We start from the raw sequence: 14421 nt of genomic DNA, 5'->3' as shown, positions 1-14421 counted from the left end.
CCCAGACCTATCCAACTCTTGTTCCCAGGTGAACTCCTGGCATTGGTGTTCTTTATTTTTTTGTTTATTTTTATATAGAGTCAGAGAATGAGCCAAACAATGGCTTTATCCCCACTCCTCCTCCTTACTTTTATCATCATCATCATCGTCATCTATTTTACCAAAGCTCTGCTCAGCTTTAGCTTAGGATGGTACTGGGTACTGAATTTGAAATCTTTGGAGCTTGAGCATGGAAGTCTTTTTGCATAATCATTGTACTATCTCCCCAGCCCCTTGCCTCCTTATTTGTCGATCATATATGCTTAGGAGGAGAGATAGGGGGAGAGACAGAGAAAGGAAGAGACACTTGAATACCACTCCACCATCCATGGAGTGCTCTCGGTTCCATGGTATCCCCATGATGCCTGGAGTTGAGCCCAGGGCCTCACACTGTGCATTCTACCTTTGGAGCTCTCTCTCAGCCCCAGCACTGGTGCTTTTAAAGGCAGCCAGTGAGCAGCTGCAGCTGACACTGCTCTATTAAGGTTGGGAATTCAGAGCTGGGAGCAGGCACGACATGGTTAGACCCAGCAGGGAGGATTGGAACTAGGTGAGTATCCAGATGTGAGCCTCTTCCTCTACACCCGTGGGGCCCTAGGACCACCTGTAGTTTCCAGGTCTGACAGGTGAGCTCTCCACTTGCTGTGTCATTCATTTCTTGGGGGTATGGAGGCAGGCCAGTGCCCAGTGTCCACAAACCACAGGATTTAGGTGTTAGTGGGTGCCCCAGTGAGAGAGGAAATGGATCTTCCTTGAATGCCAAGGGCAGTGAGGGAGAAATAGGGGTTCCAGTGGTGGATGTGGATCCTCACTGGGCCCTCCCCACCTTTCCCTTCCTCCCAGTCTGTGCAGGGCACAGGCCTGGCCTTCATTGCCTTCACTGAGGCCATGACGCACTTCCCCGCCTCCCCCTTCTGGTCTGTCATGTTCTTCCTCATGCTCATCAACCTGGGCCTGGGCAGCATGATCGGGACCATGGCGGGCATCACCACACCCATCATTGACACCTTCAAGGTGCCCAAGGAGATGTTCACAGGTAAGTACTTCTCAACAGGCCCCATGGCCTGGTGGCTGCCCTTGGGGACAATGTCCAGGCTACACCTCTGACTTCAGAAAGGGGTTTCTGGTAGGGTCAGTGGCCCCATCTCCAGAAGTCCTTCTCCCCAACATGCCTAAGGAGGCATCTGGAGCCTGGCTTTGCCAGGAAGACAGGGCTGCTTGCGCATCTGTGCCAAACACAAGCTGGGAGGTGGACCTCTTTCTCATTTCATTTGACTGTCTCCCCAACAGCCTGCTGCCCACCCCCACACCTGCCTCCATGCTGCCTGGCACCCTACCCAGTCCTAGAGTGCTCCCCCAAAGTAGAGTAGGGGCACTGGCCTCAGTGTCTAGACCTCCCTGCCTCCCCTATTAGGGCAGAAGGGGACAGAGCCTGAGGGGACACACCTGTGGCCCCCCACCATGTTTCCTTTGCCCCCACTCTACCTCTGGCTCTCTGTAGTGGGCTGCTGTGTCTTTGCATTCTTCGTGGGGCTCTTGTTCGTCCAGCGCTCTGGGAACTACTTTGTCACCATGTTTGATGACTACTCAGCCACCCTGCCACTCACCGTCATCGTCATCCTGGAGAACATTGCTGTGGCCTGGATCTATGGGACCAAGAAGTAAGGGGGTTCCCCCCATGGTGGGGAAGGTGGGGAAGGGGGGGTCTATATATCCTAGTTCCCAGGCAGATAGAAGAGCCTGAGGGGAAAGTACCCAGTGGCTTGTCCCCAAAGCTCAGCACAGAGAGGACCATGATGCTCCAGGCTGTGTGGGCGCTGAGAGGCATGTCCAGGAACAGATCCTCCCCTCTCCCAAACTGCCACTTGACATCAGGGCACACTTTCTGGGGACTCTTCAAAATTCTATTATGCTTGTTAAGTGCTCATTGGGTCTGCAAGAGACCCCTGCCCTCCTCAGCTGCCTGAGTCAGTTTTCTGGTGTGAGATGAATAATTCAGCACTAAGAAAGAACTGGGCATCACTACCCAGTTCTTTCTAGCCCAAGTCTGGCACAAACCCAGACTCACTGTCACCCTCTGGCCTCATTCCTCATCTGAGAACAAATGTGTCCCTTAGAAGCTCCAGGACTCGGTCCCTCTCACTCATTCAGCAGGACCCCAGGTTCTACTGGCCCACTCAGCCTGCTCCTCCCTGATGTCTAGACCGCCTCAGAGTCAGGCTCTCTCCAACCATCTGCTTTCTACGGGGGTACAGGTTAGGACAGGTGATGGGACCAGTGATGGGATGCAGATGGAAGAAGCTGCTGGGAGGGGTTCTGGTTCTCTGCAGTCTAGTGAGATCTCTGTGTCCCTTCCCAGAATGTTATTTGTAAATGTATAAGGCAAAAATCTGTTGACTCAACTAGGAAGCTGGTTGTATTAAGCAATCCCATGATGCTGTTGTAAGCCTATCCTATTGTACTTTATTTTCAATGCATTAAGTCACAGGATCTAGCTGTGGATATAATAACATTTGGCAACCTTTTATTATTGGTGACTGGATACTGGGTCACAAAATTATGAGGTTTTAGTAGTATAATTTCACATTGCACCCACAGAACCAAAGTTCTGTGCCCTTTCCCTCCCTGCATACCCACCATAGTTCTCCCAAAGCCTATAATAGTTTGAGTTTTTTTTTTTAAAACTTTTAAAAATTATCTTTATTTATTTATTGGATAGAGACAGCCAGAAGTCAAGAAGAAGGGGGAGACAGAGAGGGAGAGAGACAGAGAGACACCTGTAGCACTGCCTCACCACTTGCAAAGTTTTCCCTCTGCAGAGGACTAGGGGCTCAAACCCAGGTTCTTGAGCACTGCAATATGTGCACTCAACCAGGTGTGCCACCATCCGGCCCCAGTTTGAGGTTTTTTTTTTTTTTGCCTATTTTGGTTTTGCAGGTTTGTATGCTCTTTTAAACATGTTTATTAGTGATTTAACACTGTTTTATAAAATTACCAGATTTCAGACTCATTTTTAATTAGTAATTTAATAATTATTAACAAGATTGTAAGATAACAGGAGTACTATTTCATATAGTTTCCACCACCACAGTTCTGTGTTCCATCCCCTCCACTGGAAACTTCCCTATTCCCTTCTCCTTCTTCTTTTTCTTCTTTGTGATTTAATATTGATTTTAAAAATTACAAGATAGGGGGTCGGGAGGTAGTGCAGCGGGTTAAGTGCACATGGTGCCAAGCACAAGGACCAGGGTAAGGATCCTGGTTCGAGCCCCTGGCTCCCCACCTGCTGGGGAGTCACTTCACAGGTGGTGAAGTAGGTCTTTGGGTGTCTATCTTTCTCTCCCCCTCTCTGTCTTCCCCTCCTCTCTCCATTTCTCTCTGTCCTGTCCAACCATGAACGACATCAACAATAACAATAATGACCACAACAGGGCTGCAACAAAAGGGGGAAAAATGGCCTCCAGGAGCAGTGGATTCATGGTGCAGGCACTGAGCCCCAGCAATAACCCTGGAGGCAAAAAAAATACAAGATAATTGGGGTGCAATTATGCACTGTTCCCACCACCAGAGTTCTGGATCCCCAATTCCTCTATTGTAAGCTACAGCACTTCAGGCTCATTTTTATACCCACCTCTGGTTATGTAAATCACCATATCCCCACATTTTTATTCTTTAAATTCCACATATAAGTGAGAACATTGGTATCTGTCTTTCATCTGCTTAGTTCATTAAATATAATTACCTCCAGTTCCATCCATTTTGTCCTGAAAGATGCGATACCATCTTTTTAAACTATAGAGAAGTATTTTATTGAGTATATGTCCCATAGTTTATTTATCTGACTATCTGTGGACATTTAAACTGTTTCAACTCCTTAGCCATTGTGAAGAGTACAGAACAATGGTCATTTTGAAGTGGTTCTGAATGTAAATGATGCTTGTGTCTCCCACAATTGGAATAAGATAAGAAAATACCTATAATGTGACTAGAGACAATCGCAAGTACTGCTGTTATTACTATAGTTGCTGGCATTTATAATAGAAGTCAAAGGTTTCAATTAGGTGCCCTGGCTATAGGGATGATTTAAAATTATCATTATATATATATTTTTAAAATTTTTATTTAAGAAAGGATTAATGAACAAAACCATAAGGTAGGAGGGGTACAACTCCACACAATTCCCACCACCCAATCTCCATAACCCACCCCCTCCCATGATAGCTTTCCCATTCTCTAGCCCTCTGGGAGCATGGACCCAGGGTCATTGAGGGTTGCAAAAGGTAGAAGGTCTGGCTTCTGTAATTGCTTCCCCGCTGAACATGGGCATTGACTGGTCGGTCCATACTCCCAGTCTGCCTCTCTCTTTCCCTAGTAAGGTGTGTCTCTGGGGAAGCTGAGCTCCAGGACACATTGGTGGGGTCTTCAATCCAGGGAAGCCTGGACAGCATCCTGGTGGCATCTGGAACCTGGTGATTGAAAAGAGAGTTGACATACGAAGCCAAACAAATTGTTGAGCAATCATTATCATTATATTTTAATGCAATATATACATATATATGATAGAGACAGAAATTGAGATAGGAGTGGAAGATAGAGGAGTGAGATTCCTGCAGCACTGCTCCACCACTCATGAAGCTTACCCCCTGCAGGTGGGGACCTAGGACTTGAACCCAGGTCCATGTTATGGTAACACTGCCTGGCCCCCTATTATATTTTTTAAAAATTTTAAAATTTATTTTCCCTTTTGTTGCCCTTGTTATCTTTTTATTGTTGTTGTCATCAATGTCATCGCTGTTAGGACAGAGAAAAATGGAGAGAGGAGGGGAAGACAGAGAGGGGGAGAGAAAGACAGACACCTGCAGACCTGCTTCACCACCTGTGAAACGACTCCCCTTTAGGTGGGGAGCCGGGGGCTCAAACCAGGGTCCTTATGCTGGTCCTTGCGCTTTGTGCCACATGCGCTTAACCAGCTGCGCCCCCCCTCCCCCCGGCTCCCCCTATTATAATTTTTAACCAGAGCACTGCTCAGCTCTGGTTTGTGGTGGTGTGTGGGACTGAATCTACCTCAGGCATGAAGGTCCTTTGCATAACAATTATGCTGTCTTTTCTGTCATTCCTGTATATAGTCTGCTTCTCTCCCCACCCTCTCCCCCCAGTTCCAGAAAGGTTGGTTTGAAACTCTTGGGTGGGGGAAGCCTTCTTCCTTTGGATATAGGGGTGTGCATTTCTACTTCTTTTCCACCAGGGGGAGTCTAGAGTTGTGCCTATGAGTGAAGCTGAGCAAACTGAACCTCTGGTGCTTGCTTGGTGGTTAGCCCAGTTGTGCCCTATGGACTGTATCAAACCCCTGGCTAGGGAGGAACATGACTTAGTCAGAGGAGGTTAGATGAGGACAGCAGAGCCTTCCTGGAGCAGGAGTGGGGGGCAGCTGGACTCAGAATAGTGAATCAGGAATGCTAAATACAAGACAAAACCAACAGAAGACAAGTCAAGGAGGACTTCTAGGAGGAGGTGGCCACATGGGGAAGGGCAAGGCATGACGGGGGTGCCAACTTTTAGTCCTCTCTGTACCTGGCAGGTTCATGCAGGAGCTGACAGAGATGCTGGGCTTCCAGCCCTACCGCTTCTATTTCTACATGTGGAAGTTTGTGTCTCCGCTGTGCATGGCTGTGCTCACTACTGCCAGCATCATCCAGCTGGGGGTCACACCCCCTGGCTACAGTGCCTGGATCAAGGAGGAGGTGAGGTTGGGACCCCTGTGGCCAAGGACATTGGCATATTCCCAGACCTCTAGTGCAGCAGGCAGTAGGGCTGTACTCTTATTGGGGCAGCTCCAAGGTGCCAGGGCCCAGGGGTTTTGCACATCTGTCACCTCTCCAGCAACCCAAAGAGAGAGATAGCACTGCTCCCACTGCATGTATGGAGGAACTGAGAGTCAGGAGTGCTTAGTACTGGACTGTCCTTGCCTTTTTTCTTCTTCTTTATTTGTTTTTAATTTTTTGTTAGTGATTTAATATTGACTTACAAAACTATAAGATAACAGGAGTATAACTCCACACCTTTCCCCCCACCAGAGTTCTGTGTCCCCATTCCCTCCATTGGAAACTGCACTAGTTCTCCCAAGATCCAGATATGGGCTGACTATTATTTCTATAACTATTAATCTACTTGTATATATAATTGCACATTTCTTCTCTTCCTTTATAAGTCACACCTACTACTTCTGAGTGTCTTTCTTTATTTATTTCTTAATTTCTTCTTTTCCTCTTCTTTCTCTGGGTTCTGATGGAATTGGAGTTCAGAGCCCTCTGGTCATCTTCCTCTATCATTTACGCCTCTGGGAGTATGGACCAAAATTCTTTTTGGGGTGCAGAAGGTGGAAGGTCAGGCTTCTGTAATTGCTTCTCTGCTGGACATGGGCAGCATGTTGGCAGGTCAATCTATACGCCCAGCCTATGTCTATCTTTCCCTAGTCGGGGAGAGCTCTGGAGAGATGTGGTCTAGTACACATTGTGAGGTCATCTGCCCAGAGAGTTCAGTGAAACTGTAGTAGCATCTGAAACTTGGTGGCTGTGGCTTAGTGAGTTTCTGGAGTATTGATTTTTCATTTTTTGAAACATTTTTATTTATATATAAAATGATTTTTCATTTTCTTTCTAGTTTATCTGGATTGAGATCTGACATGGCTCCTACTCCATAGCCACACCCTGTTTGTTTGTTTTTACTGTCACCAGAGTTATTGCTGGATCTTGATGCCTGCATGACAAATCCACTACTCCTGGTGGCTATCCCCCCCACACACACACACTTTCCTCCCTCTTTTTATTTGCTAGGACAGAGAGAAATTGAAATGGGAAAGTTAGGGAGAGAAAAGGAAAGACACCTGCAGTCCTGCTTCACCACTCATGAGGCTTACCCCCTGCAGGTGGGGGCTAGGGTCTTGAACCTGGGTCCTTGAACACGGTAACGTGTGCTCAACTGGTCTGCTCTTTCTAACCCACACATCCTTGCCACATCGGAGGAGTAGAGTTGCCCATTCTTTCATAAGCATGAAAACTGAACCCAAGGAAGCTCAGGTCTCTAACCCAGGTGACCAGCTAGGTCATGATGGTCCCAGCTAGGACCATCATGAAGGTCATGATGGTCCTTATCTATGCTGGTGCCTGGGGTAGGGAAGAAGCAGGGGGCCCTGGGAGGGAGGGTGGTCACAGCACTCACCGTCTTTCACCCCTAGGCTGCTGAGCGCTACCTGTACTTCCCCAACTGGGCCATGGCCCTCCTGATCACCCTCATCATCGTGGCCACCCTGCCCATCCCAGTGGTGTTCATCCTGCGCCACTTCCACTTGCTCTCTGACGGTTCCAACACCCTCTCCGTGTCCTACAAGAAGGGCCGCATGATGAAGGACATCTCCAACCTGGAGGAGAACGATGAGACCCGCTTCATCCTCAGCAAGGTGCCCAGTGAGGCACCCTCCCCCATGCCCACACACCGCTCTTACCTAGGGCCCGGCAGCACGTCACCCCTGGAGAACAGCGGCAACCCCAACGGACGCTATGGGAGCGGCTACCTCTTAGCCGGCACCCCCGAGTCGGAGCTGTGACCACTGCCCTGGCCCTTCCCTCCTCTCCCAGTCCCGAAACCCAAGCAGCCCATTTCCAGACCCTCTGCCTGGGGGAGAGGGTCTGCGCTACTTTGGTCCCCACCACAGTCCTGGCAACTCCCGTTCCTGGGACCTGAGTGGGGACCAGCAGAGGCTATGCCCCTTGGCCCAGGTACCCCATCCATCTCACTTTCTCAGACCCTGTCATCAGTTCCCAGCCAAATAACAGAAACAGCCCAGGACTCCTGACTCCAGCACAGCTGAGGCTCTGGGTGGCCATTTAGGAGTCCCTGTACCTTCCTTCTCTCCCTCCAACCTGCCATTTGCAGTTCTTAGGTCTCAGGAGTGCTACCAGGAAGTGGTGGTGAGAAAAGCCAGGGTAGAGGTTTTGGGGGGGACTTGGAATGGGGTTCTGTTTTCTGAGGCAGTTAGTGCCCTCTGACTTGATCATGAGCCTTGGCAGTGGAGGAGGGGACTCCTTTGCCCCCAGCTCTAGATGGAATCTTCCTGGATCTCTGCCCCTGCTTAGGGCTTGGGTAGGGTAAGCCCCTAAATCTGTATTGAGGGTGGAGGTGGTAATCCTTTTCCGTGCCCATTAGGGCTTAGGGGTCTCCCTCCCCACTACCACCCCATCCCCTTCCTGGAGCTGAGTGGTGGCCACTGCCTCATTGCCCAGAGAGAAGGGGCAGTGTGTGGACGGGTTTCTAGAGCACACGTGATAGTTTATCGCACAGTTGAGACAGTTCACAGCACAATTGTGAAGCACACCCTTTCTCCCCATGCTCGGGGCCTCACTCATTAGTGGCAGCTTCTCCCTTGGAACAGGGATCCCTGGAATTCGGAGCTTCCTACCCAGGCAGCCTCAGACCTGGGAAAGACATATGTCGCTTCCTCTTGGGCTGTCACTCTCTCTTATTGTACAAGCACAGCCAAACAGTGTGTGCGTCACTTGTGGACACCTCTCAAACCTTCCCCAAGTCTCCCTGCCTGGGCCAGGGGGCACCTCAGCAGTGCTGTGGATGCTGGCTTCATCATGAGGTCTATCCACTTCCCCCCAGCATCCTCACACACCTTGATCAATGAGCCTCACCTAGAAAATGGGCTAGCTTGGGGGTACAAGCTGGGAGAATTAGAGCTAAACTGGAGAACAGATGTGGAGAGATGAATGGACTGATGGGAAGATGGATGGATGGGTGGATAAAGTGGATGCATGAATGGAAAGATAGGTAGGTGGGTGGGTGGGTAGATGGATGGACCAATGAAGGAAGACTGTCTGGGACAGCAGACCTCTATCTTTGAGATCCAGGGACAGTGGTAAGCCATGGCCCCTTCAAAGAGTGTCCCCCACTCTTGTGGCTCTGATTTCTCTCAGCACTGGGACAGACTAATCCCAGTATACCCCTCTACCTCCTTAGTCCCTTTGCCCCCTCCCCTTGCTAGAGGTCCACCCCCATCTCCTTTGTTCACCCCCTATACCTCCTCCCATCTCCAGATGTTCAGCCATACCTGCCTCTCCTGAGTGTGCAGGGGACGGGGCCCACATCTCCCCAAACACTCGAGCTTAGTGGGCACAACATCCCGCCTTAGCCCCCTCACCTGACAACACCTCCTACCTGGCCCCCTACCTAAATCTTCAGCAGAATTAGCAACAGGAAAAAGCAAGGCCCCAAGAGAGACACTCTAGTATATATATATATATATATATATATATATATATATATATATATATAAATACCCTTCTATATATTCTATTTCTATTGTATATTCAATCTGTACATGTGGGTGTAAATGCTGTTAAATGACAAACCCAATATTATACTGTGGCTGGTGGGCTATTTTCATCCTCAGTGCTGTACAGATCTATTTTCATTGTATATTTGATATATTTTTAATTTTGTCCATGGGGCTGGGCCTGGCCCCAGCCTGCCTGCCTGTGGTGGGGGTGGGGTGCAGGGCAGGGGCCCTTCACCTGGTGCTGCAAGCTGGGTAGTGTTGTCCCTGTCTTGGTAGGCGGGGCCTGTCCTAGTGTGTCTGCTGGTAGGCACAGGACCCTACGCTTGACGTGTGTGTGTGTGACCATGTGTGCTGTGTGTGTGTCTATGTGTGTGTGGGGGGGGGATGCCAACTTGTGACCCTTCCCAAGTGTTCACCCCTCCCTGCAGACCATGTCACCCTTCCCCCAGCTGCTGCCTCCTCTCAGCTCAGCCATGCAAGGCCTCCTCCTCCAGGAAAAAGGAAGACTCATAGCCCTTACTCCACCCGGTTCCCCAGAAAGCAGTTAGGGGGAGCCTGAGTTTACTTCCCAGGCACCCTCTTTCTAATCCTGCTTCAGCCACAAGCTCTACATCCATAGGGAAAGTGCTAGCTGCCTTCAGTTGGCCAAACTCCATGAGGGCATCTCCCAGCCTCTGCCCTGCTTCTGTTCTTGAGACAGTGGTGACAGTGTTAGGAAGGGGACAGCTGTCCTCCTTGTACTTCGGTTCACTGCACTGAAAGCTGGGAGGCTGGGGTGCCTGCTGCAGGGAGATTGGGCCCAGGTTTCCTGGAGGAGCACAAGGTGGCTGGGTGGGACCTCCATGTCTTTGTCCAGGGAAACAGGCTTGAGGGCAGGGCAGAGGAGTGCCTGATAGAGGCCCCTGCCTCTCCCTATCCCTGTTGTCCACCCCCCAGACCCAATTACCAGCTTCTTGCTCAGGGAGCCTTCTGCCTTCGCCATGAGACATCAAGAGCTCCAAGGTCCCAGGTGAGGCAGGCTGACAGGGCAGGCAGGCTGGTGCTGGCCAAGTTGGCCCATGCCCTCCAGTAGTCCACCTGGAGGCCTGCTACCAGCTCAGGGCCAGGAGGGGTGGGAGCTGGGAGCAGCACTGCCTGGAAGTCCTGAGCAAGCCCACAGTATTACAGGCAGGGGACAGCCTCTGCCCTTCCTCACAACCCTCCACACACCCCAGAACACTCTCCCCGTATGGAGAAAAGTGACTGAAGAGCTGATATCTGGGGCCCCTTGCCTTCTCTCCGAGGACCCATGCTGTGGTCCCTTCTCATGCCAAGCGCTGCTTTGTCCAGGCCCTAGCACTCATAGCAGGCACCACTCTAGGTTCTGGCCTGAATTCAGAGCTGCCCAGTCTATGTGCCTCACAGCTGGACAGCGCTGGGTCAGAAGCCCACAGCCCAGAGGAGGGCAAGGCATTCTCACCCTGGCATTCCTGCCCTTCTCCTCCTCATATGGTGTACAATAAAGTGTCTGTTCTTACCAGAGTTCTCTGGCTTTTCTGATCTTCCCAGGGGGGTGGGAGGCAGGTCATGGATCCCCAGGGCAGCTTTAGGGGCAAACGTGGGGGTGGGCCTGGCTGGGCCAGCTATGGAAACTGGGTGCTGTGTGGGTAGCTAGGTGTGTGTGTGGGTTGGGGGCTCAGAGACAGGCGGATATGGGCCCCCTCTCCCAGGAATCAGTGTTGCATGTAGGGTCCAAGTGCAGGCCTAGAATGTTTTCACACCAGCAGCTCCTTGGAACCTGACTCAAATTGAAACAGGCACAGAGCAAAAGCAGGTCTGTGGAGGAGATCCTTTCATTCTTCTTTTCTGGGAATGTTTTGCTTTGTTTTTGTTTTCCTCTTACCACAATTTGGTCGGAATGGCTGCTGTCCTCCACACCTCTATGCCTGTGTGTGTGTTTTTAAAATTTTTATTTATTTATTTATTTATAAAATGGAAATATTAACAAGACCATAGGATAAGAGGGGTACAGTTCCACACAATTCCCACTACCAGCACTCTGTATCCCATCTCCTCCCCTGATAGCTTTCCTATTCTTTAACCTTCTGGGAACATGGACCCAGGGTCATTATGGGGTAAAGGTAGAAGGTCTGGCTTCTGTAATTGCTTCCCACTGAAGACGGGTGTTGTTAGGTTGATACATACTCCCAGCCTGTTTCTATCTTTCCCTAGTAGGATAGGGCTATGGAGAAGTGAGGTTCCAGGACACACTGGTGAAGTTGTCTACCCAGGAAAGTCAGATCGTCATGGCAGCATCTGCAACTTGGTGGCTGAAAAAGGATTAGGATATAAAGCAGAACAAACTGTTAAATAATCAGGAACCTAAATGCAAGAATATCCATGTGATTTTTGAGACAGAGCTCTGATGCAATGACTTTTCAGCTAGTTCCCCCCATGTTAGGAAAAAGTAAGTTCCATCTGACTCGAGGACCATTTGGTGTTTTTCTTATAGGGTGTTTGCTTACAGGAAAAGCAAACCCTGATGGCTCTGCAAGGTTGAGGGCATGAGGTCTCCCTCAGGGCAGGAACAGGTGCCCACAAGCCTGAGGTGATCAGGGGGTGACTGGACTCAAGTCACATTCTAAATGTTGAGCTTCTTTTCAAGGTAACACACGTTAAACTCTAGTAGTAGGTAAAGATGGAATACAGGGATGGAGATAGAATACAAGGATGGAGGCAGAACTCTAGTGGAAGGTAAAGATGGAATACAGCATAATATTACCTGTGTTTCCTAGAGATTTTTATTATTTTTTTTTTTTTTGCCTCCAAGGTTATCACTGGGGCTCGGTGCCTGCACTATGAATCCACTGTTCCCGTGGCCATTTTTCCATTTTATTGGATAGAGCAGAGAGAAATTGAAGGAGTAGGGGGAGTCAGAGAGGTAGAGAGAAAGATAGATACCTGCTGACCTGTTTTTACTGTTTGTGAAGCAAACCCCTGAAGGTGGGGAGCCAGGGGCTCGAACTGGGATCCTTATGTGGGTCCTTGCACTTAACCTGGTGCACCACTGCCCAGCTCCCTTCCTTAGAGATTAAGGATTTATTTATTTGTGTGAAAGAGGGGAAGGAGAGAAAACCAGAACACCACTCTGGCACATGCACTACTGATGGTCGAACAGAGGACCTCCTAGAGGGTCCAGTTTTATCCACTGTGCTAAGTCCTTGGCCTCAATTTTCCACTGCTCCACCATCCATGGAGCTCCCTTGGTGCCATCCATGCCTCTCCCATGTGGTGTCCAGGCTCAAACCCAGTATTTTACATGTGCTGCGATGTGTACTTTAGTGGGTGGGTTATCTCCCAGTCCCCATGTATTTACTTATCAAAGTACCTACTCTGAAGAACAGAGTCAGCTGTGAGGGAGGGAGGCACTTCCTGCCTTGCCCTCAAGGATCACCGACATAAGAAGAAGCAGGAATTCTGGCTTCTAGGGGAGACAGCACCACTCACTCCCGTCTGGAATGTTGTTGATGGTTTGCAGACACAAGAGATCTCCAAAGGAGCCTTCCATTTCCTTCTGCCAGTCTAGAAAGTGTTATTCTAACAGTAGCCACCAGATGGCAGAAAAACCCTTCTTTCTGGTTCTTAGTCCATGCCCCCCTTCTCCAGCCCTGTCTTTTAAGTTCTTTTAGGGTGATCTTTTTCCTTGAACAAACATTGAGCAGTTGCCAAGGACAGGCTATATGACAGCTGTGAATATGCAGAGGTCAATAAATCAGTTCAGTCACCTCTGTCCTGAGATTATTTTAAGAGGAGAGGGGGTGGGGAGAATGCCTTGGCCTTATGGTTATACCCAACATTGAACCTGCGACCCCTCAGCCTCAGGCATGAACTCTGGTGTGTTACTGTTTACATAATCTTCCTCCATCCTCCCAGTATGGCAAAGAGAAACACTCCTTACCCACCCTACAGACTCCAGGTCACCCTCAAAGGTTTCTCAGAGCCATGCTCTGTGCTAGACAAGTCACCTCTTGTAATTCCCTCCTTTTTTTGAAGGTGATGATGTTAGTGGAAATGTCACCTTCCTGGCACTTGAGGTGCAAACCTCCCCTGAGAAGAGTTACAATAAGGACACCAGTTTCAGGAACTTCTGACTTCCTAAGGTCACATTCAAATGCCAGCTAGGTTTGCTGCTTCTGGAAAACCTGGGCCAAGTTTTAATTTTTTTGGTTTTTGTTTTACCTCTGAACTTCAATTTCCTAGTCTATTAAATTTGTATAAATTAAAGGATTTAATGAGATAAGACATAGTTATGTATCAAGTTTTCATAAATCATCATAATTTTGATCTGGGTTTCCTTTTTTCTGAGAGAGAGAGAGAGAGAGAGAGGAGATTACAGCACTGATATGAGAGAGAGTAAAAGAGAGAAAGATATTACATCACTGATACCTCTTTTAGTGCTATGGGGGTCAGGCTCAAGCCTGGATCATTTGCATGGAAAAGCAGCCCACTAGCCATGTTGGCTGTCTTGCCCACCCTAAGTTTTTTCAGATCTAGTTGTAAATATTTTATTTATGGGGTGCACAAGAGCACTGCTCCACTCTGACTTATGGTGGTTCTGGGGGTTGAATCTAGGACCTCAGAGACTCAAGCATGAAAGTACTCCCCAACTCCATGATAGTCTTTTAGTCTTTGCATAACCATTATGTTCTCTCTCCAGCTCAGTTTCCCTGAATCTTAATGTCATCAATATTTTTTATTACATCTCATGGTTTTGTGGGTAGGAATTCAATTGGGCCTCATTTGAGTCATTCATAAGATTTACACCATGAGGGGGTCAGGCAGTAGTGCAGAGGGTTAAGCGCACATGGCACAAAGCGCAAGGACAGGCGTAAGGATCCGGGTTTGAGCACCTGGCTCCCCCCCTGCAGGGGGGTTGCTTCACGGGTGGTGAAGCAGGTTTGCAGGTGTCTTTCTCTCCCCCTCTCTGTCTCCCCTCCTCTCTCAATTTGTCTCTGTCCTATCCAACAACAATAGCAGTGACAACAATAATAATGACAACAACAAGG

At 49.1% G+C, this 14421-nt stretch overlaps 1 protein-coding gene across 2 annotated transcripts in view; it reads left to right on the top strand.

The window, feature by feature from the left end:
• Positions 1-9489, top strand: part of SLC6A17 (solute carrier family 6 member 17) — a 61916-nt gene extending 52427 nt beyond the window's left edge. For both annotated transcript variants that reach the window (XM_060201931.1, XM_060201930.1), the window contains 4 exons: positions 883-1075; positions 1541-1700; positions 5618-5780; positions 7274-9489. In XM_060201931.1, the coding sequence (XP_060057914.1) occupies positions 883-1075; positions 1541-1700; positions 5618-5780; positions 7274-7642 (885 nt within the window). In that variant the 3' untranslated portion in view covers positions 7643-9489. The remainder of the gene's footprint in view (positions 1-882; positions 1076-1540; positions 1701-5617; positions 5781-7273) is intronic.
• Positions 9490-14421: the final 4932 nt, after the last annotated feature.

The sequence above is a fragment of the Erinaceus europaeus genome, chromosome 11 (assembly GCF_950295315.1).
Source record: "Erinaceus europaeus chromosome 11, mEriEur2.1, whole genome shotgun sequence".
NCBI classification, from domain to species: Eukaryota; Metazoa; Chordata; class Mammalia; order Eulipotyphla; family Erinaceidae; genus Erinaceus; species Erinaceus europaeus.
This window is presented reverse-complemented; position numbering and strand designations above follow the sequence as displayed.